Below are 28000 nucleotides of genomic sequence, written 5' to 3'. Positions count from 1 at the left end.
TACATATACATATGTGTATATGTGTGTGTGTGTATATATATATATATACACATATATAGTAAACTTGCTTAGCTCTAAATACACACATAGTGAAAGAACAAGTTGAACCGGTAAGTTCTACCAAGAACCACATGAAACTACCAGCAGACACTATTGTAAGCGCCAAGGGGACCTTTCTCCTTGGCCCTCTGAGGTTTGGCTGAAAATCACTAACATGAGGAACATTAATAGAAAAAACATACAAATTTACTTAACGTGTATACACAGGAAGAATCACAGCGTGATTACCCACCCCTCAGAGGGCTTCAGAAGCTTGTGGATACAATCCCAGCGACACAGGTTATGATAGGGAGAAGAGGAATTCTGTTGAGGGATTACAAGGGAGAATGAATGTATCAGGAACACATTAATTTGTACAACATCTTGTGACAGGGTCTGCTCAGGTGTGATGACTACATTCTTGGTCTTACAGGGAGGCAACAAAAACAATTATGTTCCTTGTGATGTGTCTAAACTTTATCCTTTGCTTTGGCAGAGATGGCGTGGGGATTTAGGGGAGTGGGACCTTGAGGCTTCTTCAGTTCAGATGTCAAAACGCCATTATTTGGGGGTATGTTTCTGCGCCTCCAACACTGTTTAACAGGGAGGCTTGTTTCATCCAGTAAGGGGGTCAAGAAATGGTTCCCCGAAGAAAACGATTCTTGAAATCTGACAATAAATGAGGTGTCAAACAGGCAAAAAGTGTGTCGGAATGAGCACGGATGAGGGTAGGGTGGAAAAATCTTGGTACTTACTCTGTGGGAAGACCTGAGGAAAAAAAGCCACTACAGTTTATAGTTCAGTGTATGGTGGGCGAACGAGATGAAGCCGAAAACTTGGACAATCAGGGATTGTCCAAGAGCAAGGGAAAGCCACCAAAGATTTTTCAGCAGATTGCCGTGATCATATTTGTATTTGAAGACTACAACGGTGCTGTATGAAAAATGGATGCACAAAGTCGAATTCGGAAGCTATTGTTCCTGGAAAGTATAAACCTGAAGGCGGAGAGTTGTAGAGAACAGAACTGATGTTTAAAAAGAAAAATCCACAAAACGTGGTGGTGGAGCACGTACCTGAAGTTGTGCCTATTGCGCTTCTGATTTCAAATAAGTAATTGTTTTAAATTGCCTACTAACATAAAAAAGCCCAGTCGATTCCAAACACTGGCACCCAGGCGTGAGAATCCATGGTTATTTCCTTGGGTGAGCTTTATTGTTATTTTTGCGGGCGCTATGGAAATGCTCCTCCAGGCAGTACAGATCAGCAGCGGCTCGTAGTGAAGAATGTTCAAGGAAGAGTTTGTCCCGGATCAACAGGACATGGGGCTTGGGGAGCCTGGACTGCCATGAGGAAGGTCGATTCACCACTACAGACAGGGAGCCTGAGGCCTGGGTGGTGCCGACAAGTCGGCAGTCACGCCAGGTCAGGAAGCGCCGAAGCCGCGGGAAACCCTGGACTCCATCCCGGGATTTGTCCCCGTGTCGAAGATGGTATCCAGGTCGCCGAAAACTTCCCGGAAGTTTAGACCAAGACCTACTTATTATCTACGGTGTCCGGGAAGGTCCATGATTGTGCCACATAAAGTCAGAAGGGAGTAAAGGCGCACGCGCATTGGGGACTTGACTCTGGAAAGCGTCCAGACCAAGGTCAGCGGAGAGTAGGCATGTAGCTTCTGCAGTTGCTCCTCCTCACCCTCCGCGACCTGATTTCCTAGAAGGGCTCTGTCACCCGAAAAGATTTTCCACTGGCTTAGAGGAGGGAGGGCCCGCCTTCCCCCGTTATCCATTGGCTGCTCGTTCCGCCGCAAGTTGGGGGCGGGGTTAGGGCGCCTTTCGATTGCATCAGCTGGTCCAGCCGAGGCCAAGTCCCGGGCGCTAGCCCACCTCCGACCCGCCTCTTGGCTCCTCTCCTCTAGGCCGTCGCTTTCGGGTTCTCTCATCGCTTCGTCGTTCGCCAATGTTTGAGGAGAAGGCCAGCAGTCCTTCAGGGAAGATGGGAGGCGAGGAGAAGCCGGTGAGCAAACTTGGTGGGACCCAGAGACCAGCCTGGGACTCTAGTGGGTGCAGACGCTACGCTCGCGGCGGGAGCGGGGGGCAGGAAGCAGGAAGCGGCCGGGACCGCGTGGGTCGGAGAAGTGGGGGATGGTGGGACTCCTGGAAAGTCGGAACCCCCTTTGGGAACCATCCATTCATAAATTAGGGTGGGGCCTTGCAGTTCATCTGTGGGTCCATTCTCTTTACAGATGAGGAAACAGACCTTGAGTGAGCGACTTGTTCAGAGCCTCACATCTACAGTAGTTAGACGCGGAGACAGAATCAGAATCTTAGGCTTGGGGCTTCCAAACTTGCGTTTATGGCTTACTGTAAGCGGGAAACACATTGCAGAGCCTTATTTAATCAATCTCCTAAGATCCTGCGGGGGTAAAGAGCTCCATTTTAAGGAAAGGAAAACCGAGTGCCCGAGATCTGACCCAGCTTGTCCAAGTTTGGGTGGTTAAGTATACATTTTGCCCGGCACTGATCTGGGCGGTGCATGTGGGAAGATGAATAGGGCCCAGTTCCCCGACTTTGAGGGCCTCACAGGCTGATGTGTAAGAGACAGGAAAACAGCCCTAGTGCTTTGTGATCAACCTTGTGGTATTACAGAAGAGGAAGTTTAGGAAGGCACTTTAGAATTTAGTTTGGAAGAATGATTTCACCAGGTAAACAGGCAGGACGGGGCTTCCCACGTAAAGGTAGGGAAGGCAGTGAAAAGGGGCACGCAGGTGAATTGTCTTTCGGGTTGTTTGCAAGAGATATGCAAGAAGGGTTAAAGGAACAGCAATCAGAAGGATCTTAGGCAACAAGGATGTTTGAAACTTGTATTCTATACATGAAGGATCTTAAGCGGGAAGACTGTATTTGTAAAAGTCACGCTGGCATTGGGATAGAAGGTTAGGCCACATGCAGAAGGCTGTTGTAATAGTCCAAGTGAGAAGTGGTGACGTCTTCAGCTAAGGAATCCTCTATCCCAAGTCTGACAGGACAATTCACTTAAAAGCCAAAATTTTTTCTTGATTGTCCACTCGAGATTGAATGGAGAAACTGCATACGGGCACATTCTAACTATGTAAATTTAATTCTAGATGATAAATGGTGACTATACATAGATTTTTTTCACATAAAATGATATTTTTACTGTTTTGTAACTTTTTTTTTTTTTGCTTAATAGAATGTGGTCAACAACTTTCCATGTCCATAAATATTCTCCTGTGCTATTCTTAATTGGACGTGATATGTATGGTTAACAAATATGTAATTTTTCCTTTCTGTAATAATTATACAACAGTTAATATTTATTTTGAGTACTAAATACGAGTTTGGCACTGTATTAATGCATTCCATGAATTAACTCATTCAGTCTTCTTTTTTTTTGAGACGGAGTCTCGCTCTGTCACTCAGGCTGGAGTGCAGTGGTGCGATCTCGGCTCACTGCAAGCTCCACCTCCCGGGTTCATGCCATTCTCCTGCCTCAGCCACCAGGCCTGGCTAATTTTTTGTATTTTCAGTAGAGACGGGGTTTCACCGTGTTAGCCAGGATGGTCTCGATCTCCTGACCTCGTGATCTGCCCGCCTCTGCCTCCCAAAGTGCTGGGATTACAGGCATGAGCCACCGCGCCCAGCCGCAATTTTTCTTTTTACCCAGTATACTTGATCAGTTACATCACTTCTACAGTATAACAAAGGATCTATTGAATCTAAATGAACCTTTAAAGTTTATTAAATCCAGACTTCTGGAGTAGGGGGGATTTTAGCTCAGCATGAAATTAGGAGTCATATTTTAAAATTAGTTTATTTTTTAAAATTATACAAGTAACGCATTTTGTAGGATTTAAAAGACGATGGCCAAAATGTCCATCAACTGATAAATGGATAAGTAAGCAATGGAATATTATTTGATAATAAAAAGGTACAATGACAAGTATTGATGCATGTTACAACCTGTTGATCTTGAAATTATTATGCTAACTAAAAGAAGCCTGTCACAAAAGACCACATAATGTGTGATTCTATTTATATGAAATTCCCAGAATAGGCAAATCTATAGAAACAGAAGCTGGGTTAATGGTTGCCAGGGTCTGGAGATGAAGGCAACAGGGAGTGAACTGCTAATGGGTACAAGGTTTCTTTTTGAGGGTGATGAAAATACTCTAAAATTGATGGTAGTGATAGTTGCACAACAGTGAATACCTAAAAACCATTGAATTGTGTACTTTACATGGGTAACTTGTATGGTATATGAATTGTATCTTAAAACTTAAAAAAACTAAAGGTCACAAACATGCAAACTAATTAAAATCCCCGTTTACATTCCTGGCACAGGATTTATTACTTTAAAACTTTCTATGACTTCACTTGCTTCTAATTGAAGTCTGTATTCCTTATGGTAACTTTTAGTTCTTGCTTCTGTGAGCCTTAGTCTGTCTTACCTTGTATTACTTTCTAAAACAATCCTTCATTAATCAGCCTGGTTTAGTCATTTTTTCTCTCTTTAAATTTTAACATTTCTGACAACAAGCTTATGTGTACACATAGGACACATTTCCTGTATTCTCAGAATCCACCTGTTGAAATGCATTCCATCCTTTAAAACGCTAGTCCTAGCTTATTTGACATCTAATCGTAGCGTTACTACTGTGTTTTCTCCTCCGGGAGTTTCTCACACATGTATGCCTTACTTTCCCTGGAGAGACTAGGTTTACACATGGTAGGGATTGGGCCTTATGTTTGCTTCTTCCATGGTTTTTGGTAGCACTGGTGGAATTCATGGGCACACTTTGCATTCAGTTTTGTTTTTTTTTTCCCCCTGGAAATATGCTTACTGAATCAACTGCGTGCTTCCTTGTGGCCATATGTTTGGTATGTGGTCCAAGTAAACCTGAAACGAGAGTCACAAGAATAGTTAAAATAAAATAAATGCAATTTGAGGAGTTAAACATCGTTAGTAACTCCTTCCTACTTTTTAAAGACTTGCCTTTATTGTAAGTTGTTAACCTGTCTTTGCCAGTGATGAAATTGTTCAGTCTTTCAATATCAGATTTCCATTTTTTAAAAATTAAATAACAAATACTAAAATAACATTCTCAACACTTCCTGGGGCATCACAGGATGGAGTTGTCACATTAGATTAAAATATAAAACGTTTTTTGCTTATTTAGATTGGTGCTGGTGAAGAGAAGCAAAAGGAAGGAGGCAAAAAGAAGAACAAAGAAGGATCTGGAGATGGAGGTCGAGCTGAGGTAAAAGTTATCATCACAGAGGGCTCTGTTATCAGAGGTTGGCAAATCACAGGGAACTTTCTGAGACTTTCCTAATGTGTAAGGGTTCTAATGGTTTACATGGTAGTGTAAGATGGTACTGGTTGGAAAAATCAGGAAGAAGAATTAGGAAAGGGTAATCTGAGAGGGGAAAAAAGACTTTCAGTTGTTACTGTAAAAGGAAGCAACTGGCGTATGCTTGTATAAGATGATCTGATTGTGGGGTTGAATATAAAAATCAGAGAACAAAAGTTGAAGAGGAGACTGGTAATTATTCAGTTGCCAGATGTGATGCCAGCTCTGACATTTCATTAAATGAGATGTTAGGGAATAGAGACTTGGTGTTTGGGCTTACACTGAATACAATGAAAACCAAAGAAAGCCAGTTTTTTGACCCCCTCCTTGGCCTTTCCATCTGGACCTGCCCTAGGGTTGGCTTCTAAGCCAGGACAGATCCCCTTAAGGCCTCTCAAGTCTGCAGAAAATGCTTTCACTTCCCCAGGCTCACACTGAAAGGAACTGGCATATCAAAAGCCAGCCCTAAATCAACCTGGTTCCTGAGTATTTTGCTTTTACAGGCAGTTAAGCTTGCCTTTCTACTTTATTTTTACTGCTGTGAACTGTGCTTCACTTTTTTGCTTTAGTCATTACAGCTGTTTTATTGGAGACTCTTTAGAAAGCTACCAGAAGGAAGAAGCACAAAGGAACAGCCTTTTTAGAAGTAGCACAGTAAGCTGGCTTTTAAGAGCCACTTTTACAAATGCTGCAATTGCTAAATTTATAGTGCCGTCATTTACTTTAGGGTAAGTTTATAGATGATCAAGTGTAGTGTTGCTTAGAACCCTACCTAACCATTTATCTTACGGCTGATCAGTTGATCAGTCTCCCGACCATTATACACCCACTGTAATTGTGAAGAAAATTGTTGATTGTGAATTTTAAAATTTGCAAGCCAATGGAAAAATGCATATGTTCCCTAATTTCTTTTTTATACTTTCAATACAAACATACATGCTGTTCCATCACAGCTTGAGAAATGACCTGGAAATAAGACAAAGAGTATAATTAGAAGACTCTTCTGAACAGAGAATTTTAAGTGGGACATGTGATTATTTATGTTTAACGATTGGTCTGGAAAAAAGAGTGTACAGTGAACTGTCCAAGACCTTGGTCTTCCCCTCCAAGGGCAACTTGCAGGTTTTATTCATCTCTGCAATCACAGAGACTGACACAGAGGGTATCTGCTGAATGAATGTTGAAGAGATTTTGACACGAAATTCTAATTGGGACATTGCAAGTGGCTATGATGATAAACTGCAGTTAAGATACAGAGGGTGGTGCAGGTGGGTAGGATTATAATGATGCTTTAGAGTGGATGGAACCGGGTACCGTGCATTAGTCTGAGGGGTTCAGATTATGGTTGTAGAATGACAGGCTCTGTCTGAGCTTTTAGTTAATTCATGGGTTCTTCACCATTGAAGGTTATGGACCGTTGTGATAATTTGATGAAAAGCTCTCAAAGAACAACTGAATGACTAAAGAAAGGGAGGGACTGCTGTGGGTGGGAATTACAAAGATATTAGGGCCTGAGACGGTGGTGGGAACCAATCACTTGAGACTGAGTGGGAGAATCACTGGAGCCCAGGAGTTTGGGGCCGAAATGCGCTGTGACTGTGCCTGTGAATAGTCACTGCGCTCCAGCCAGCCTAGGCAACATAGTGAAACCCTATCGTTAAAGAATGGAAAGAAGGAGGGAGGGAAGGAATTACTGGGCAGACAATTAATCTTTTTCATTTGATATTATTTTCTATTATCTCCAGTCAATTTTGTTTTGTTTTGTTTTGTTTTGTTTGAGACAAGGTCTCACTCTGTTGCCCAGGTTGGAGTGCAGTGGCCCAATCTTGGCTCACTGCAACCTCCACCTCCCAGGTTCAAGCAATTCTTATGCCTCAGCCCCACAAGTAGCTGGGACTACAGGTGTGCGCCACCACACCTGGCTAATTTTTGTATTTTTAGTAGAGATAGGATTTTGCCATGTTGGCCAGGGTGGTCTCGAACTCCTGGCCTCAAGTGATCCATCTGCCTTGGCCTCCCTAAGTGCTGGGATTACAGGAATGAACCACCATGCCCTGCCCCAGTCAATTTCTTAAGGATTAGATATTCACTTGTACTCCTTTCAAATTGTGGTATGTTGATATATATGGAGACATATATATGGAGACGTTGGTAGCATTATCAACATTGAATAAATGTTAAAATCTGTATTGCAGTAAGTCATTTTATGTCTGATAGATTGAAATTCATTTGAAGATAGAAAGTCATGGCAAAATTAAGCAATCTCCTCTTCACTTTTGTATGAAGTGTTAATGTTCATGTAATTTGAAGATGATGAATGCTGTAGATGTTAGTTTGACTGTTTTGTTACCACAGATTCACTGCCTTTTTGAAATGTTCCATAGATTATAGAGTCTGACAGTAGAGGAAGTCAGCTCTCTGATTGCTGTCTCTTTTTCTTTCTTTGCCAAACCTCTAGAAACCTAAGTGGGTGTTTTATATAGAATATTTTTGTTAATTTTATCTGCTATAGAAAGTAGTAGTGTGTTGTTTTATATAGTTGCTAATTACATACTCCAAGGTGATCATGGCATCTTTGAATTCAGTAAATACTTTCCTTGAAGGGGAGACCTTAAGTCAAAGAAATTTGTGATTGGTTGTGAGTGGACATATAGGCTGACCAGCTGCACAGACCATCACCTGGACATGATTGAAACAAAATAGAAAAGCCAGTTTATTGTTTTTATTTCCAGTATTGTTTATAGCTCTATGTGTAAAATAATTTAGTTAGAAAAGATCCTAAGAAGACATCTTAAAAGAGAAAAGACCACTTGCTGTAAATAGTAGCAAAATGGTAATTGTCGATTCAGCATAAGAATAGGGCATTTAATTCCTTCTTTTACCTTCATTTAGAACCAAATTGAGGTAATGCCCGGTGATTTTGGCAGTGTTTATTTACCACATTGAATCAATAGTCCTGGGTTTCTGTATTGTTTTTATTATTTCTTTCCCATTTCTAAATAGGAAAGCAATATTTACTGATCATTTGTTTCCTGATTTGTTTGTTGTCTTGCAGTTGAATCCTTGGCCTGAATATATTTACACACGTCTTGAGATGTATAATATACTAAAAGCAGAACATGATTCCATTCTGGCAGAAAAGGCAGAAAAAGATAGCAAGCCAATTAAAGTCACTTTGCCTGATGGTAAACAGGTTGATGCGGAATCTTGGAAAACTACACCATATCAAATTGCCTGTGGAATTAGGTATAAGCTACACCCATCATGACCTTCCATAGTTTGTGATCTAACTAAACTTCCTTTTATTATCTTGCCATGTTTTATTCTTATAATATTTTTATGTTACCATTCAGTGTTTTTAATCTGTTTAATTTTGCCTACTTGAGATTTTTTAAAAATCAAAATGATACAGAGCTTTGTAGTCAAAATTCAAAGTTAATTTCTGAAAGAGTTTACTTTGATCTTATCTTTTGGGGCATTGTATATTTTTAGTCTTACTATGATTATAAATGTTACAAAACCGACTAGACAGTGTTTACCTATTTCGACTTAAATGTCTTGGTTTTGAAGTTAAAAATGAAGCTACATAATCTCACATGGAAAGGTTAAGAAACTTCATATAACACATGAAAAAAATGTACTATTTTTATAAATTCAATGAAAGAGTATTCCTAGTCTTAAAACTTTTATTGGGGTGGGAAGAAGTTATTTCAATTAACTGAGAATTAGATGCATATTTTGTAATAGGGGAGAGGCTTTCTTAATCTGATATGATTGGGATCAATAATTGGTCAGTTTATCAAAATAAGAGTTGGTAAAACATATGTGTATATATATACGCGTATATATACACGTGTATATATATATCTCTTAAACTAGGTATTGGGAAACTCTAGTCATAATCTGTTTGTGTATGTCCTGAAAGCGAAAAATAAAAATGATTCTTTTTTTTCTTTTTCTTTTTTTTTTTTTTTTGAGACAGAGTCTTGCTCTGTTGCCCAGGAGGCTAGAGTGCAGTGGCGCGATCTTGGCTCACTGCAAGCTCCACCTCCCAGGTTCACACCATTCTCCTGCCTCAGCCTCCCAAGTAGCTGGGACTACAGGTGCCCGCCACCACGCCCGGCTAATTTTTTGTATTTTTAGTAGAGACGGGGTTTCACCGTGCTAGCCAGGATGGTCTCGATCTCCTGACCTTGTGATCCGTCTGCCTCGGCCTCCCAAAGTGCTGGGATTACAGGCGTGACCCACCGCGCCCAGCCAAAAATGATTCTTAAATTTTTAAATAGTTGGAAAAAATAAAACAACTAAGAATATACAACAGAGACCATGTTTGGCCTGCAAAGTGTAAAATATTTGTGTGGCCTTTTACAGAAAAAGCTTGCCAATCTTGGTCTTAAACACTTCAACTTAAAATGTGTGAATATGTATGTATTCACTAACTTTATATACATACATAAAACAGTGAATATATATATATGTATGGCAAGGTTTGGGGGATAGCGAGTGCTAATTAGAGTTCTTACATTATCTTAACACATTTGAGAAGTAGTCTGAGCACAGAATCCTTGCAGATTTTCATGTAGTTGTAGAGTTACACCTAACTTGACAGTATTTTTGTGTGTGTGACTTGGATTTATCAAGCCTTCTCAAACATTCAACTTGGTTTTCATAGAATCCATAATTCCCTTATTGTGTTATTTTATAATTATATATTTTTGAAGTTTATTTATAATTGTTATGTATTGAATTGAACCATTTGGAATCACCATATGAATTGTCATGTGGTTGATTATCATCAATTTTGTATTGTTGAACCAAACACGTAAAAGAACAAGCACAAAAACAGTTTGGGGAACCAACGTGGCTGATTCTTGGTAAGCGTATTATACAACTAGTAGAAGCAGAACCAGTTAGGCCTATGAGCCATGAGCGTCTACTGTACCACAGACATTAGTTAGTACTTTTTACAAAGTGAATGGAGTGTTTCCATTCATTTGACAAGTGCTTCTACCTACAAGTTCTTCTACCTTACTCCAAAGGAAATAAAAAGTTGTAATACCATGCAAGTTTCTATGTGAGAGCATAGAGAACTGGATAGACCTTTACGTATCAGTTCAACCTTTCATTTTAGAGATAATTTTGAAGGTCAGGTTGATTAATAGATTCCTCTGTTGTCACACAATGAGATTGTAGCCGTGTCATTAAAATTTAGGCTTCTGTTAGTTTGGGAACTTTTTCCTCTACCTTCTACAATGTTGATCTAGATTACATTGTAATTTATCAAGTCTTCAGTTGAAAAATATTCTTCAAGAACTATAAAATTCTAAGTTGAATTACATAGCTGGGCGTGTTGGCTCACAGCTGTAATCCCAGCACTTTGAGAGGCCAAGGCAGGCAGATCACCTGAGGTCAGGAGTTCAAGACCAGCCTGGCCAACATGGCGAAACCCTGTCTCTACTAAAAATACAAAAATTAGCCAGGCATGGTGGCGCACACCTGTAGTCCCAACTACTTGGAGGCTGAGGTGGGAGGATAGCTTGAACTCGGGAGGTGGAGGTTGCAGTGAGCCAAGATTGAGCCACTGCACTCCAGCCTTGGTGACAGAGCGAGAGTCCATCTCCAGGGAAAAAAATAAAAGGTTGAATTACATAAAACATTGATGGGCTTTAGCTCTGGAGTTAAGTCACTGATCTGCACTGAGAATACTTTATGAAATTTTTACAGAAGTCCAGAATAACTTTTTGTTCTGTGAAAAATTATAACATTGATAACAGGCTATTTAAAGATTCACATAATTAGTGGTGAATATGAAAGGGAAGGACAAAAAAGACATGTTCCATTTGTGTCAAAAGGTTTTTCTTTCAAGTTTTGTTTTGTTATAAATCTTTTTTTTTTTTTTTTTTTTTGAGACGGAGGAGTCTCGCTCTGTCGCCCAGGCTGGAGTGCATTGGCACCATCTCGGCTCACAAGCTCTGCTTCCTGGGTTCACGCCATTCTCCTGCCTCAGCCTCCTGAGTAGCTGGGATTACAGGCGCCCGCCACCACGCCTGCCTAATTTTTGTATTTTTAGTAGAGACGGGGTTTCACTGTGTTAGCCAGGATGGTCTTGATCTCCTGACCTCGTGATCCACCCGCCTCGGCCTCCCAAAGTGCTGGGATTACAGGCGTGAGCCACTGCGCCCGGCCGTTTTGTTACAAATCTTAAAGATTATTTTACCCTTCTTTGAAAAATTGAAATGATCCAGTATGGCCCATGTTTAATCTACATTTTCAGAGTAACTCTATTCTTAGAATCTTGGGGCTCCATATTGGATCATAAGATAAAAGTCATGTTCTTCCCAAAGAATATAGAGAATATGATTGTCCTTTTTATCAGTTCTTTAATCTCCTGAAAACTGTTTTACACCAATATGATGAAATACATTTCTCTCTGCCAAATTCATGTTATGTTTTGTGAAATGCATGTATTTATTTTATTGACTCCATCTGATCTCAGGAGGAAAGAAAACATTGTTTATAACCTATGGTAAAGTTAGTAGGAGCATTGAAAATAGAAAGGAGTTTGTTGTTTACTTTCTGTTTGGTTCTTTTCTCTTGATCCTCAGATAGGAGTTGTATACATTTTGTTGTAAACCCTTAGACATAGAGAGCCACCAACACAGCAAGCCTGGCTAGCTTAAAGCCTTCTAGTGGTAGGTTTCTTTGAGATTTACAGTGTAAAGGGTGTATACTTTTTCTTCACAGTGTAGAATGTTGCCTACCTTCGTTGAGATGTCCAGGCTATTATAGACTATTATTTCTCTAGCTGTGCATTTAGATGTATAATCTGGCTCACCTACTCAACTCTGCTCTAGTCACACAGCTTCCTGCATAAACCTCTCTTCACTTGCATCTCTGCTTGCATCTGTGGCCATTCCCTCGTCTGGAATGCCATGGCCTCCTCTTTTCTTCCTGTGAGTGCTTTATCCTCAAAGCCTTTCCAGATGACTCTGACCTGTACTGCTTTCCCTCCTCAGAACTCCTGTAGCTTTTACACTCTGTGTGCTCTGATATTTCATCACTTGATGATACTTTATGTTCGATGTTGTATATTGGGTGTGTAATGTTTTTACTCACATTATATGGAAAGTTTTATTAAATAGTCTTTCATTTTACCTCTATATTTGTTATAAATATTATCATAGGCATTTGCAGAATTTATTCTGAGGTTAGCATTGTCTGTCAAAGAAAGGATCTGGTGTACATTTTAAGCAGGAAGAGGAACAGAGAAGTTATTTAGTAGGCCTTTTTTTTTTTTCCTTTGGAGTCTACATAGCTTAGCTTTGTAGAAAGAGAAAGGTGGGTGTATTAAGAGAAAACTCGGTGTGGTGACTTGTGCCAGTTGTCCCAGCTACTCTAGAGGCTGATGTTGGAGGATTGCTTCAGGCCAGGAGGCCAGCCTGGGCAACATAGCAAGACCCTGTTGCTAAAAAATTAAAAAAAAAACACTTATTTGTTGGAGAAATTAAGATTATTCAAACCATTGGAAATTGATAGTGCTTATTTATCAGAGTTGCCATATCTGCTTAAACAGGAGGCATTCAATGTCAAATGATAATGTTCTGCATTTTCAGGATCTTCCAGTTAGGTTCTTAGGTACATTTTTGGAATTTGTTGTTTTTATCATTATATTTCAGAAAAATAGAGATACATCAATATAAAAAAACAATATGTAATAAAAATAGTGTTTATTTTCCTGTTTTCAAATTAGATTCGTGTGTACTTATATATGTGTGGACTTTTTTTTTTTTTTTTTTTTTTTTAAGTCAAGGCCTGGCCGACAACACCGTTATTGCTAAAGTAAATAATGTTGTGTGGGACCTGGACCGCCCTCTGGAAGAAGATTGTACCTTGGAGCTTCTCAAGTTTGAGGATGAGGAAGCTCAGGCAGTAAGTTGCTGATTAGTATTCATTGAATTTTAGGATGCAGATTCACATTTGAAGTCTCTTCCAGCTCAGTCCTGCTGCGATTGGGTGGCTAACATTTATTGTTGTTTCACTGTCATATTTGAAATCTTCATTTTGTCCTTCATTTAGGGAACATAATAAAAGTGCTTGCCTTAGAAAATAAAGGGGTGAAGCTGAATAAGTCTTTTCATTACTAGACACTTCAATAGGGAAAATGTTCTGGGAATTGTATTAAACATTGATTAAGCAAGTAAAAATTGTTTTCTAAACTGTGAACACTATTTTATTTTAATTTTTTTTTTTTTTATGATGGAGTCTCGCTTTGTCACCCAGACTGTAGTGCAGTGGTGCGCTCTTGCCTCAGTACAACCTCCACCTCCCAGGTTCAAGCTATTCTCCTGCCTCAGCCTCCCAAGTAGCTGGGATTATAGGAGTTCCCTACCACACTTGGCTAATTTTTGTATTTTTAGTAGAGATGGGGTTTCACCATGTTGGCCAGGCTGGTCTTGAACTCCTGACCTCAAGTGATCTGCCCACCTCGGCCTCCCAAAGTGCTGGGATTATAGGTGTGAGCCGCTGTGCCTGGCCTCTAAACTATGAACACTCTAGCAAGATATGTACATTTGACAAATAAATTTGAACCTTACTTCAAAGCACTGCCTTTATTGGACAATTTCTGTATTTTTTTCTCATCTTAAGATGCAAATCTGCTGGATAACACTATAAAAGTCAACCTGCATGTGATGGCAAGATTTTCTTTTTAATTCTCCATGGCTGTGTATCATATAAGGGGAGACAAAGTATTTTCTTTTAGTGATGATTGTTCACTTATGTATGTGGATTAGTGGTTTTCAAATGTATTTTGGAGCCCTCAAGTTTCTTACGAGAATTTTTTAATGTCACTTTGGTACCTTAATACTAAATCTTGAAAACATTGCTTTGGGTGTATTCTGACTCATCCCAGTGATTACTTTAAAACCAAGTACTGCCATTTGATTTCAGTGTACAGATGTTTGTCCTCGTGTTTTGTCATTGTGTTGTGGGGTCGGGTTGTACCACCTTTGTTTTGGGCCAGTAACAACATGTAATTTCTAAGTGATGTTCCATAGCCAGCTAAAGGCCAGATCACAGTGTCTGAGACATGGTGCTGTGAGCACATTGACTCAAAAGAACCTGGGCCATTGCAATCAATGAGTTAGTCACATTGTGAGTAGCAGTTGTTTTCAGAGAACAAAGTCTATGTCATTTAATTAGTGATGCCAAGTTTAGTTTAATTTGTTTGAAAACAGCTAAACCAGATGATTTCCAAAATAAAAATACACTTTAGTAATTGGAAGCCTCTTGAATTACTTTGGCTATGGATAGAAACAGTAGTTTATAGATTTAGAAATTTAGGATTTTATATATTGGGTTTACTTGTAGTAAATATTATCATCTGTCTCTTTCAGACAACCACATTAATTGGCAACTTGTTTGCCAAGACTCAGACCATGCCATTTTTCTTTAAATTTTCAGGTGTATTGGCACTCTAGTGCTCACATAATGGGTGAAGCCATGGAAAGAGTCTATGGTGGATGTTTATGCTACGGTCCGCCAATAGAAAATGGATTCTATTATGACATGTACCTCGAAGAAGGGTAAGCCATCAACTAGATAAAGAAAACTGAAGTCAATGACTATGGGTCCGTAAGTTATTCTTAAGAGTTCTCAGTAAGGGAGGAATGATATAGATCTCACTGCTTCTTCATCAGGTATGCCCATTATCAGTACTTGAAGTGTTGCAATTTACTTGAAGTAATAGAGGATTTGATGAGACCTCTGTTCTAGATTGATGGAGGTAGAGTCCTAAGGTATTTTGGGAAATTCAGGGAGACTGGTCCTCCCCTCTCCTTTAAAACCTGGTGATAGAGTTGCGGGAAGGGGTCACTAGTGAGAAAGGTCTCCATGGATGACCAAGGTAGAAGCTACTGAAAATATAAAATGTAAAAATTACTTATGAAAAATGTTTTGTTTAGAATTCTAAGATACGATGCAATAGTCTAATTTTTTAATATTAAAACCCTTGAAGTATTCCAAATACTATTTCCAAATGAACATTTTTCGAAGCCATGGTGTGATTCGAATGGAATGAAAAGATTATACTTTCTTCTCCTTCAGGGGTGTGTCTAGCAATGATTTCTCTTCTCTGGAGGCTTTGTGTAAGAAAATCATTAAAGAAAAACAAGCTTTTGAAAGACTGGAAGTTAAGAAGGAAACTTTACTGGCAATGTTTAAGGTAAATTGAACCATAGTGCGTGGCCCCCACTGTTAATATCATTTATTCATGTTAGTTGAAGTGACACCACTGGCGTTCCGTGTACTAAGCTGAAGTCTAATTGGTTCTTTAGCAAAAATTAAGTGTTTTTATTATTTTTTTAATTTCATTTTTTTCCTAGCAAACCATTCCTTCAACATGTTTTTAAAACATGAAGTATCAACATTTATATTCATACAGTGCTACATTTTAGCTATAGTACTTAGAAGTAAAAATTAAAGGACAGTTTTTTAAAATAATAATTTTTCCTGTTTTCAGTACAACAAGTTCAAATGCCGGATATTGAATGAAAAGGTGAATACTCCAACTACCACAGTCTATAGGTAAGAATATTAGATGTCATTAAATGTATCTGGTATGTATGTCATTTTGTCTTTGTTAAAATTCCTTTCATTTTATCTTTAGATGTGGCCCTTTGATAGATCTCTGCCGGGGTCCTCATGTTAGACACACGGGCAAAATTAAGGCTTTAAAAATACACAAAGTAAGTAATGTAACTTTAAAGAGTGTGAATGTATCTGTCTAGAATAGATATGTGTTTAAACTTTCACTGATTTCTCTTTACCATTTTCTGTTGCACATGAAAGGATGGTATTTTCTCATGCTGTCTATTAACTGGGAGCTGTATGCCATCAGGATTTTATAATTGAAATCCCTCAAGGGGTGACTGACTTGCTGTCATTGCCAGAGCAATCACAGGGGATGGAGATTTTACAAAATCATACAGCATGGGCCATCCTGGCTCTATAAAAGCTTTGAGACTCACTGGGAGTATGTGCTTTTGCCCTTTATATGTCTAAATTAATAATTTCCCAAGTTGTTGTTTTTAACAGAACCCAGTTTTATACTAGTTCATAAACATTTTATGGAGGTTTTTAAAATGCACTTTAAATCAAGAGAACAATTGAGTCATTCCAAGATTTTTTTTTTATTGGCTCATTTCTATTTTTGCTCATTTTGTGAGAAATGCCTTTGCAGGCAAAGTAATGTTTGTGGAATTGTGGTTGAGTATTGAGGGGTGGGCAGTTTTGGGGGTATTGGGGTGTAGAATGGGTCTCACTCTGTTGCCCCAAAAAGACAGAGTGGAGGACCACTTGAGCCTGGGAAATGAGGTTGCAGTGAACGGAGATCGTGCCACTGCACTCCAGGCTCAAGCGGTCCTCCTGCCTTAGCCTCCTGAGTAGCTGCGACCATAAGTGCACACCACCATGCCTGGGTAATTTTCTTTTTTTAAAAATAAAGAATGGGGTCTCCCTGTGTTTCCCAGGCTGGTCTCGAACTCCCGGGCTCAAACGATCCTCTTGCCTTGGCTTCACAGAGTGCTGGGATTACAGGCATGAGCCACTGCACCCACCTGCAGATTGAGTGAGGGGCATTTTTGAGGATAGAAAACAGCCAACTTTGTGCTGCAGAATGAGTAACTACTCTAACAAGGCCCCAAAGCAATTGGGAGTTAAAATAAGTGAGATGTTTACAAATTTGAATGTTGTTTCATGGTTAATCCTTGTTTTCAGAATTCCTCCACGTACTGGGAAGGCAAAGCAGATATGGAGACTCTCCAGAGAATTTATGGCATTTCATTCCCAGATCCTAAAATGTTGAAAGAGTGGGAGAAGTTCCAAGAGGAAGCTAAAAACCGAGATCATAGGAAAATTGGCAGGGTATGTTCAAGAACAATGATGTGTCTAGACTGAGTTTTCTTCAACTTCATTTGAAGTTTGAAATTCAGCTGCATGAAGTACTAGGAATTTTGTTTTGAAGAGATGTTGTAGCTTTTTAGTAACTGGTGCTATGTCCTGTACGAACTATAAACACTTACTGATTGTCCACATTATCTGCCTGGAGTATGCTCAGTACCGCACAAAAATGCATTTGAACTACTTTTATTGAGAGCAAACACTGATGATCTACGGTTTTCTGTAAAAGAAGTATAACAGCTTCTCATAGAACTGGGAGAACTATGGAAACCCTCTAGTTTCACTGACTCATTTAAAATGTGGAAACAGAGTCCCACAAAGATTAACCTACTTGTTGCCCAAGGTTTAGCAGCATGTCGCACATGGATCCTGTGCTATCATTTCCTCTACCCATTATCTCTGTTACTGCTGAATGTCCTCTAAACTGGAAGTTAGGCTAGATAAAACATTCCCCATTAAAATAGGCACTCTGTGCCAGGGGTCCTTGGCTGTTAGGTTATGAAGCTTGAGCTGGAGGTAGCAGCCACTGCCTTGCACCCCTGACTACCTGACATTCCAGCTATGAGGCAGCCAGCAATGATTGATGGGCCCTTCCCTGAGGGCTTTTGGGCACTTGGGGAGGGGGATGTTGGCAAGGAGGTAGGAGGGTGTGTTTCTTTCACCATGACCCAAAGTCAGCCAACTTTACCATCATGTATTTCATTATCAGTGTCTTTTTCCCAGTCTCCTTCCTGATACTCTTATTAAGAAAATAAATACATACATAAATAAAATGAAAAAAGATCCAGATCTTGGAGCTTTAAGGAATTTAAGAACCATGAGAGGTACTGCAGTGGATAGTTAAAGAACTGAAGGGACCCTTATTCCCTGCCACTGTTGGGGAAACTTGACTGGATTGAGGAATATAACAGGCAGGGCATGTGTTACACGTCTGCCAAAGTGTAAATCAGCTGCAATTCTATAACACCAGAAACACTGACATGGTTTCTTTGATTCAGGATTGGCACTGATTGAAATATGGGACATCATGACCGTATTCTGAGCTCAAGAACACTGCAATTTATGTATATATACACACACGTATACGTGACATACATAAACATTCTTTTGCTTTTCTTTTACCCAGGACCAAGAACTATATTTCTTTCATGAACTCAGCCCTGGAAGTTGCTTTTTTCTGCCAAAAGGAGCCTACATTTATAATGCACTTATTGAATTCATTAGGGTAAGTCATATTTATTGCTTTCTTCTTTAGATTTAGGATATGTGATCATTTTATTAAATAAGGTCTACTAAGAGGAAAGATAATCTGTATTTGAGAAGAAATATATAAGACGATAAGTAAAAGTAGAAGTCTGTGGCCTCATAAATCATCCCTAATAGTTGATTTTGCCCATATACACATAGAAACTGGTGAGCTTGAAGGGGGACCTATGGTCCTTGACATAGGAGCTCTGTGCCCTCTTTGACTTTGATCATTTATTTGTATTTTCTTTGAAAAAACGGTTTTTACATTGCTTTTTTCCTTTGTAAATTATGAAATGTTTCAGGTATAAGTTTATAGAGAATAGTATATCCAATATCTTGTACTTAACTACCCACATTTAACAAATATTCACATTGGGCTATATTTGCTTGAGATTTTTTCATTCATGATATTAAAAAAAAAAATTAGTTTAAAAAGCCTCTCTTTAGGACCCAGTTTTGATCCATATACCTCCATATACTGGTATATATATATCCATATACTGGTATATCATATACCAGTTTTCTAGAAGAAACTACTGTTTTGAAGTTGGCATGGATTCTTTTTGTCCATGTTACTTACATCTAGCCCATGTATTTGTACCCTTAAATTATTTATGTATTTGTGTGTTACATATAGGAAGCCTCATTGTGTATCAGACTGCCTTGTGATTTATTTTTAGAGACATGCAAATCAAGTTTATTTTCACTTGCTACATATTATTTTGTTATATAACTACCACAATGCACTCATCCCTGTATTGATGGACACTGATGTATAATTGTCCCTTATTATCAGCCATGCTGCAGTAGCATCACTTTTATAAGCCTCCTTAGGTACATGTGCCAAGAGTTTTCTCTCCGGTATATACTTAGAAGTGGGATTTCTGAATCATGGCATGTGTCCATCTTTTTCATGAGAGAGTATAAAATCGCTCTTTAAGTTTTTACTCCCACTTGAAGTATGAGCATTTATTTGCCTACACGTTTCTGTTTATTTTCTATCAGAGCGAATATAGGAAAAGAGGATTCCAGGAGGTAGTCACCCCAAACATCTTCAACAGCCGACTCTGGATGACCTCGGGCCACTGGCAGCACTACAGCGAGAACATGTTCTCCTTTGAGGTGGAGAAGGAGCTGTTTGCCCTGAAACCCATGAACTGCCCAGGACACTGGTATTCGGCAGCTTTGAATTTCTACTGAAGATTTTCACATGCTACAATTCATCCTGGGTTCTTCCCTCCTTTAACAACATTTTTATTAAAAACAAATTATGTGATCAGAAGAGCATTTAAACACAACATCATTGTTGTATTATATCTTCTGCACCTGATTAGATCCCCACATTTTTTTTTTTTTTTTTTTTAAGAGGTCTTCCAACTGGAGTGCAGGTATGCGATTATAGCTCACTGCAGGCATATGCCACCATGCCCAGCTAATTTTTAAAATTTTATTTCTGTAGAGACGAGGTCTTGCCACGTTGCTCAGCCTGGTCTCAAACTCCTGGCCTCAAGCGGTCCTTCAACCTTGGCTTCTCAAAGCGCTGGGATTACAGGCATGAGCCACTGTGCCCAGCCAGATCTCCAGATCTGTGGGCATTCAGTAATGGTACTGGGATCATAGCAATGACCAAGGCAGAATATAAAACAGGAAGATGGAATATGGGGGTGTAACAAATTACCTAGTGTGTTGTTGTTTTAAAGAAACCTGTTCTGTCAAAACCTGCTGATGACTCAGCATTCTTGTAAAATGTTCCTTGTCATGAGGCCACTCTGCTTCCTATCTTTGAAAGCTGGGTGAAGAACAGCTTAAGGGAAGACACAGGAGAGCTGTGGATACAGGTAGCTTAGTGTCTGCAGCTCCTACTAGCCAGGCCTGGAGGGCAGAGGAGGTGAGAGAAGAATCTTTGTGAAGAAGCTGTATTATAGGCTAGGGGACCAACCAAATTCATTCTTAATTTTCCCAGATTCTTCAGTTGTTGGAATACGTTTTTTAATTCTTCACTGTGGTTCATTGAGTTATAACTTATTTGCTGTTTTATTCATGCAAGTGCTTTTACTGCTGTATGAAGCCCAGAATTTGAGAAATGTTGGTTGGATGGACAGCTAGAATCAGTGGCTTTTTGACAACCTTTCATGTAATTAAATATAGCATTACAGAAGCAGTTTTATTCTTAAGTGTCCGTGGACTTTTCTTTTTCTCTTCAGCCTTATGTTTGATCATCGGCCAAGGTCCTGGCGAGAACTGCCTCTGCGGCTAGCTGATTTTGGGGTACTTCATAGGAACGAGCTGTCTGGAGCACTCACAGGACTCACCCGGGTACGAAGATTCCAACAGGATGATGCTCACATATTCTGTGCCATGGAGCAGGTATGAGACCCTGGGAATAAAATACTTAGAAAGAAGTGTCAAGAAAGTCAAGGAGAATAACTACTGTTTCTTTTTTTGTTTTTTAATTTGAAGATTGAAGATGAAATAAAAGGTTGTTTGGATTTTCTACGTACGGTATATAGCGTATTTGGATTTTCTTTTAAACTAAACCTTTCTACTCGCCCGGAAAAATTCCTTGGAGATATCGAAGTATGGGATCAAGCTGAGAAAGTAAGTGGTGTTTTTCAGCGTGCTTTTGAATACTGTTTGAAATTGGCTTGTTCTGAGATGTAAGAAAGCCAAGCCTCTTTAAATGGATAAAAGCAAAATGAAATTGGAAATGGTTCCTAGGTTTGTGTAAGCTAGTTTTTTTCTTTATGATTGTGTATTTTTGAAATGGTTGAATGTTTTCATGGCTTTTTTCAGTTATCAAGCTATAAGCTTTAAAAAGGGGTTGGTATGAGCATATGTTCAGGTGGACAAAATTCTAAAGCAGAGAATATTGATCTATGAAAGTAATTACTGTATTTTTAGTCTCAAATTAGGCTAAAAGAAGGGAAATTGCGATGAAAAAAATAAAAATCATTTTGCTTTATCCTCAGCAACTTGAAAACAGTCTGAATGAATTTGGTGAAAAGTGGGAGTTAAACTCTGGAGATGGAGCTTTCTATGGCCCAAAGGTGAGCACTAAAGTACATTTGGGTAATATGATTTTCACTTGTGGATGAAGAAGATACGACTTCGAAAAAAGTTGGAAAAAAGAAAATCAGCCCTAATCCAACTATTGAGCTCCACTTTAGTATCACTGGCATTTTATAATAACCCAGTCTTTGCTTCTTAGATTGACATACAGATTAAAGATGCGATTGGGCGGTACCACCAGTGTGCAACCATCCAGCTGGATTTTCAGTTGCCCATCAGATTTAATCTTACTTATGTAAGGTGAGTTTCTGGTGTCTGCTCTGAATATTCTCCAGGGATATATAAGAGAAAATATATATAATAAGACAAAACAATTTTTTTTTCTTTATAGCCATGATGGTGATGATAAGAAAAGGCCAGTGATTGTTCATCGAGCCATCTTGGGATCAGTGGAAAGAATGATTGCTATCCTCACAGAAAACTATGGGGGCAAATGGTAATTTTTGTCACTGTCTTTTTTTTCTGATTAGTATAAATTGGCTACAAGAAATGTCTACTTTTCGATTTAATTATCAGATGGAAAGGGAGAATGATTCCAATCGGTTGCTTCTAACTAACGACAAGTGTTCATTAAAAAATAAGGAATCACAATCTAAACACAAACTTTTTAGCATTAAGAACAATTGCTAATAGTAATTACTTTAATTCCAGAACTTGATTTGTTTGGATGTTGTGTAATACTTTCTAATTAGGAATTAGTATTCTGTAAGAAGTATACTTACTGTTTTGGATGCTTTTCTAGTAACTTTGTTTTGGGATTTAGATGGCTTTGCTGGTTTTACATAGATAAATTAGGAGGCTTATGGCTTTCTTCATTCAGCCTTGCTAATCATAACAAGCAGGTATTTGGACATGTTTTAAAAGCCAAGCATTTTTTAAAACAGATGCCAAACCGATCAACATTTGTGATTCATTTCTGTGAGGTTAAGTAAGTTTTTGTTTCCAAGATACGTGGCCACGTAACTTTCATCTTAATTCTTAAGCAGTTTTTTCTGGACCCACAGTGCATTTGAAAGCAGCACAGGGTTATAAAAGCACCCGTGTGTAGAGCCTTCCATATTAATCATATTGATTTAAAACTTTTGTAAAATGATGTACATTGGTTTAATCTTACACATTACTGTCATTTCAGTTTTATTTGAACTTGGTTACTTCAGAAATTAGGACAGTTTCTCATTCTGATCAATGATACAAGATAATCTCTTTAGATTTCTCAAAGTCAGATAAAATGTGAGACACATTCTCTGCAAGGTATTTCAACAATTAAGGGAGTCCTCAGCTAATTGCTCTGCTAAACCTGTTTTAGGTGGGGAAAAGTCCATGATTAGGGTAGAATTTAGTGCCTACTTTAGCCTTTTGCCTCATACAACAGAACAACTGAAAATAGAGGAATGATGGAGAAAAACATTAGCCTGATGTTTGCAGCATCAGAAGCATTTGACACTTGTATTGCTTCAAAGGGAGAATTGGATGGGCGTATTTTTTAATAAGTAGTGAAAACTCTGATTTTTACCAAGTGCCATAACCAGTTATTATCAATTACAATTTGCTGAATGATTCAAAATGGATTTTGAGTAAACTGAGGGCACTGTGTCCCCGTGAAGAATAAGTCATGAACAATTAATCACTACATGCAGTTATTAAATCATTTGTTACCTCCTCTCACAGCCAATACACAGTGTTTTGTGATGTATTAAAGTGTGAGGCCTAGTCCTATCCTCAATTTGCTTTGCTATCTACTTAGCAAGACAAATTGTAGTTACAGGCTTTCCTTATGTAGGGTTAGTTTTCTTCTCCTGCATCTCCTTGCCTTAATCTTTATTGGATAGGTTTTTTCATTTTGGGGTTTTTTAAAGCCAAGTTTTAAAAGTAGTCGTTACATGTTCCAGGAAAAGATACTGAAGAGTAGAGTAAGAAATATGCTGTCCCTGTTTAGTGAATATGCCCACATCTACATTGAATATTTTTATTCTCTTCCAAAGGCCCTTTTGGCTGTCCCCTCGCCAGGTAATGGTAGTTCCAGTGGGACCAACCTGTGATGAATATGCCCAAAAGGTAAGCCTTAGATATGAATTTTCTTTCAATTTAATATCTGTTGTTAAGCTTTTCAAATCACATAAGCCCTGTATTCTTGGTGAATCGAGCTGTTGTGATAAAGAGAAATGTTACTATTTTTAATCTTTTTTAAGCCTGAATAGATTATATTACTTCTTTAATGCTTTTCTCCATGATTCCATAATCAGAAGACATATTTGGATAGTGTTTTATGTACACTTGTGTATTTTATTATATTTGTTTTAAGAGATGGGATCTTTCTCTTGCCCCAACTGGAGTGCAGTAGTACAGTCATGGCTCACTGTAACCTCAAACTCCTGGGCTCACACAGTCCTCCCACCTTGGCCTCCCAAGTAGCAGTGACTACAGGCAGGAGCCGCCATACCCAGTTACACTTGTATATTTTAGTATTTAGTATTTTAAAAAACCAGATTAGCAGATATCAGGTACTTCAGTATGGTAGGTAAATTCCTGTTCAAAATACAGTTTAGGCTGCTCTTTGACTCAGTGAGTAATTTTGCTTCATTTTAATGTAAATTTCTTCAGGTAGTTGAAATTTTTTCAGGTTAATAGTATAGCAGACCAATGTCTTGCCTCTCTACCAAAAAAACTAACTTACCAACGAATGTATAGCCATTCATAACTTCACTTTAAAGCATTGTTCTGCCATAGTGAAAATTCCATACTAAGGAATTTCAAATTATTAAAAGTTGATGAGTGAACAATACTATAACATCAAAACCATCATGTCTTCAGACCATCAGAATAAACCACACTCAGGTCTTAATTACCCTTAAGAAATAAATGAACTTGAGCATGGAGATGCATACCTGTAGTCCCAGCTACTTAGGAGCTTGAGGCAGGAGGATCTTTGAGGGTTCAGGGTGTGATGATTGTGCTTGTGAGTAGCCACTGCATTCCAGCCTGAGCAGCATAGTGAGACCCCATCTCTTAAAAAAAAACTGAAGTGGGCCAGGCGTGTTGGCTCACGCCTGTAATCCCAGCACTTTGGGAGGCCGAGGCGGGTGGATCATGAGGTCAGGAGATAAAGACCACGGTGAAACCCCGTCTCTACTAAAAAATACAAAAAATTAGCTGGGCGCAGTGGCGGGCACTTGTAGTCCCAGCTACTCAGGAGGCTGAGGCAGGAGAATGGAATGAACCCAGGAGGCGGAGCTTGCAGTGAGCCAAGATCATGCCACTGCACTCCAGCCTGGGTGACAGAGCAAGACTCCGTCTCAAAAAAATAAATAAATAAAAACAAATAAATAAATAAAAAAAATGAAGTGAACACTAAACCATCTAATAGATAAACCATTCAGACTATTCCTATTACTGCACTCAGTAGTTTTAGTTACAAATGATGACAATCAAAGTTATGTTCCATGGTTGAGTGCACTTTGTCTTATTTGTATGTGAAAACTCACACAGTAGGAAGAAGTTCTATATTGGTTAACTGAGTTCTCAACTGGAGACAGCACTGACTTCCCCATTTCCCTTTGCGGGTAGGTGGCATTCCAGATTATGTGGTGGTAAGCTTTTCTTTTGTGGGGAGAGAAGACAGGGCAGTACTCCTGATACCTAATAACTATAGAGCAGACATGTTAAACACCCTGTAATTATCAGGCCACTTCCCCAACTGCAGAATTGCCCATCTCACGTGCACACACAGGACCCATGTTGAGAAAAATGAAGAAACTGATGCCTTATCCTTTAAAGTAGTTATAAGTTGAAGATGTAGACCTATCTTGGCATTCTAAAATTCTGTAACAACTCTTCTGAAATGGGTGTAATAAAATGTCAACAGGTTAATTGGTTCGTGATCACTGTGGCTTAAAAATCTAGTTAAAATGCTAAGACTTGTGCACAGTATAGGCAAAGTCACTTAGATTGTTTCAAAAAGTATGCGTTATAGAAATAAACATTTGACATACATAAATAACCCTTGGTTTACACATAACTCGCATTTGAGAAATGAATGTGTTGTAGATCATTTAGAATCTTTTTCAATCAAAAATTGAAAGAAATATTTCGTCACCCAGGTCAACCAGAGATTGCTGGTTTTACTCATGATACTTAAGTAGAGTATGATAGTTACTATTTCACCTTCAGCTGTACTTAAGATGTTGTCCTGGAAAAATTCATTCTGCTTTCTGACCAGGATTTCCAGAAACTCTGACCCTTCTAAGAGGTCTGGGTGGAATTGTGATGGTGATTCTGCTAGTAAACAGTGTAACTTCTGCGTCTACAAAAAGAGGATAGGCCGTCACTGCTCACATGGCTTTGCGTGAAAGCCCAATGGTACTGTCTCTATAGCAGAGATGAGGAAGGAACACCAGCGTCCTCCAACTTTCCTGTTCTTCCTTTGGGTTAATGGCCACTGTAAGGAAACAGTTTTCTGCCAAGTGTGGGGTGATTTGAATGTAAAATGCCCAACTCTCATAGCAGGCTGAACAGAAACATTTTTTATACTCATTGTTAATTTGTTCTAATCTAAATTACTTTTAGACTATTAAATATTATTCTATTTTAAAGTTAAGGGACTAATGCCTATGATAACCTGATTAAAAGAAAAACTTTCTGATACTCAGAAGTTAAGATTTATTCAGTTGAAGATCATTTCTTTCAGGTGTTGATCATGTGATATTTTTCACATCTGTAATCTGAGGTTCATATGAAATGATAGTGAAATAAAATTGTTCATTTAGGTCTTTTTGTCATGTTAATATGTTATCAGGTTAATGGGAAGTTTAATCTAGTTAATGTAAAATTAATAAAATGTAATCTAGTGTATTGCTTTTTTGGAAAAGAAGAATACTGAAAACATTGTTTACTTAATACACATGACCTGAGGTAATAAAGAGGAGCTGGCCTTTTTGAGGGGGGAAAAATGGCAGTGAATAATATTATCTAAGACAGTTTTGCCAGCTTTAAATTCCTGGAAGTTCATCCAAGAAGTCTTGATCCCTGTGTTCAGTAAAATCATGTAAGATCAAAATATAATTCTGATTTTAGATCTGACAAATTCTGTATCTCTGTTACAATAGGTACGACAACAATTCCACGATGCCAAATTCATGGCAGACATTGATCTGGATCCAGGCTGTACATTGAATAAAAAGATTCGAAATGCACAGTTAGCGCAGTATAACTTCATTTTAGGTAAGAATGGAAACTTACCAAAGAAAATTTGCCACACCTCAGGAAAATCTACTGAAACCTTGAGACAGGTTTAAGTGAATTGTAATCAAGAATTTATTTAGTTCCTTCCAGTCCTGATTTTTTTTCTATTATATATTTTAATATATAATAACTATAAAAATAGGCTCATGCATACATACTGGGTTTTTTTTTTCACTTAAATCATGGATGTCTGTGAGAAAATATTTTGCTATTATAACAAGAATGAAGACGCATTGCTTTTAAACACATCTGTTGGATTACTTTCTCAAGATAATTCCTTATGTGGGATTACTTGAAAAAAGATATTCATGATGTTTAGGGTTTTATTATTTGGTTGTTACATTGTCTAGATTGACTCCATAAGCACAGTAGTATTAGATATTGCAAAGAGTTTCTTTTAAATATCAACACATGGTCACTTGTACGTTTTAATGTATCAGAAGCTATGGGGTAGGTTTTGGGTCCTAGGATCATTTCTTTTCAGATGTTCAGTGTGAATTCTTCCATATCTTTAGATTAAGTCTGACAAAGCTTTGTGTGTTTGTTTTAGTTGTTGGTGAAAAAGAGAAAATCAGTGGCACTGTTAATATCCGCACAAGAGACAATAAGGTCCACGGGGAACGCACCATTTCTGAAACTATCGAGCGGCTACAGCAGCTCAAAGAGTTCCGCAGCAAACAGGCAGAAGAAGAATTTTAATGAAAAAATTGCCCAGATTGGCTCCATGGAAAAGGAGGAACAGCGTTTCCATAAAATTGACTTTGTACTCTGAAAACGTCAATTTATATTGAACTTGGAGGAGTTTGGCAGAGTCCGAATAGGTCAACCTGCAGGCGTAACTATTTTTGACCTAGTCAGTTTTTAAACAATGTGCGTTTGAAGGAGTTAATTAAAAGAGAGCCAATAAAATGATTTTACTCATTCAGTATCTGAGTACTGGAAGTGAAACATGAGGAATGCTTTAGTGTAATGTGGGAGAACTTTTTTGTAAATTTAATGCGATTGAAAAAGCTTTCAAATTCAATTAAGATAACTAGAATTGGATTATGGTGTAAAAATAAAAAAAAAATTTATTCA

At 38.5% G+C, this 28000-nt stretch overlaps 1 protein-coding gene across 2 annotated transcripts; it reads left to right on the top strand.

Annotated features, from left to right (window-relative positions):
* TARS1 (threonyl-tRNA synthetase 1) lies at positions 1-28000 on the top strand. Of its 2 annotated transcripts, XM_003818506.5 has the most exons (19): positions 1-2052; positions 5237-5317; positions 8466-8656; positions 13216-13339; positions 14873-14994; positions 15515-15632; positions 15930-15994; positions 16077-16155; positions 17186-17332; positions 18495-18593; positions 19622-19788; positions 20821-20983; positions 21077-21214; positions 21586-21663; positions 21825-21925; positions 22017-22121; positions 23668-23740; positions 26788-26902; positions 27474-28000. In XM_003818506.5, the coding sequence occupies exons 1-19, from the start codon at positions 1996-1998 to the stop codon at positions 27620-27622; spliced, it is 2172 nt and encodes a 723-aa protein (XP_003818554.1). In that variant the 5' UTR covers positions 1-1995; the 3' UTR covers positions 27623-28000. The 2 variants fall into 2 exon arrangements, with proteins under 2 accessions (XP_003818554.1, XP_054968439.1); XM_055112464.2 differs by lacking the exon at positions 8466-8656 and having other exon boundaries at positions 1986-2052.

This window comes from Pan paniscus, chromosome 4 (assembly GCF_029289425.2).
Source record: "Pan paniscus chromosome 4, NHGRI_mPanPan1-v2.0_pri, whole genome shotgun sequence".
Lineage (NCBI taxonomy): Eukaryota > Metazoa > Chordata > Mammalia > Primates > Hominidae > Pan > Pan paniscus.
This window is presented reverse-complemented; position numbering and strand designations above follow the sequence as displayed.

Bases quoted from the DNA above. Each gene is read 5' to 3' on its own strand.
- TARS1 (XM_003818506.5), top strand. From the start codon at position 1,996: ATGTTTGAGGAGAAGGCCAGCAGTCCTTCAGGGAAGATGGGAGGCGAG. The intron at 13,340-14,872 runs GTAAGTTGCTGA...TTAAATTTTCAG, and splicing joins AGGATGAGGAAGCTCAGGCA to GTGTATTGGCACTCTAGTGC. The intron at 17,333-18,494 runs GTATGTTCAAGA...TCTTTTACCCAG, and splicing joins ATCATAGGAAAATTGGCAGG to GACCAAGAACTATATTTCTT.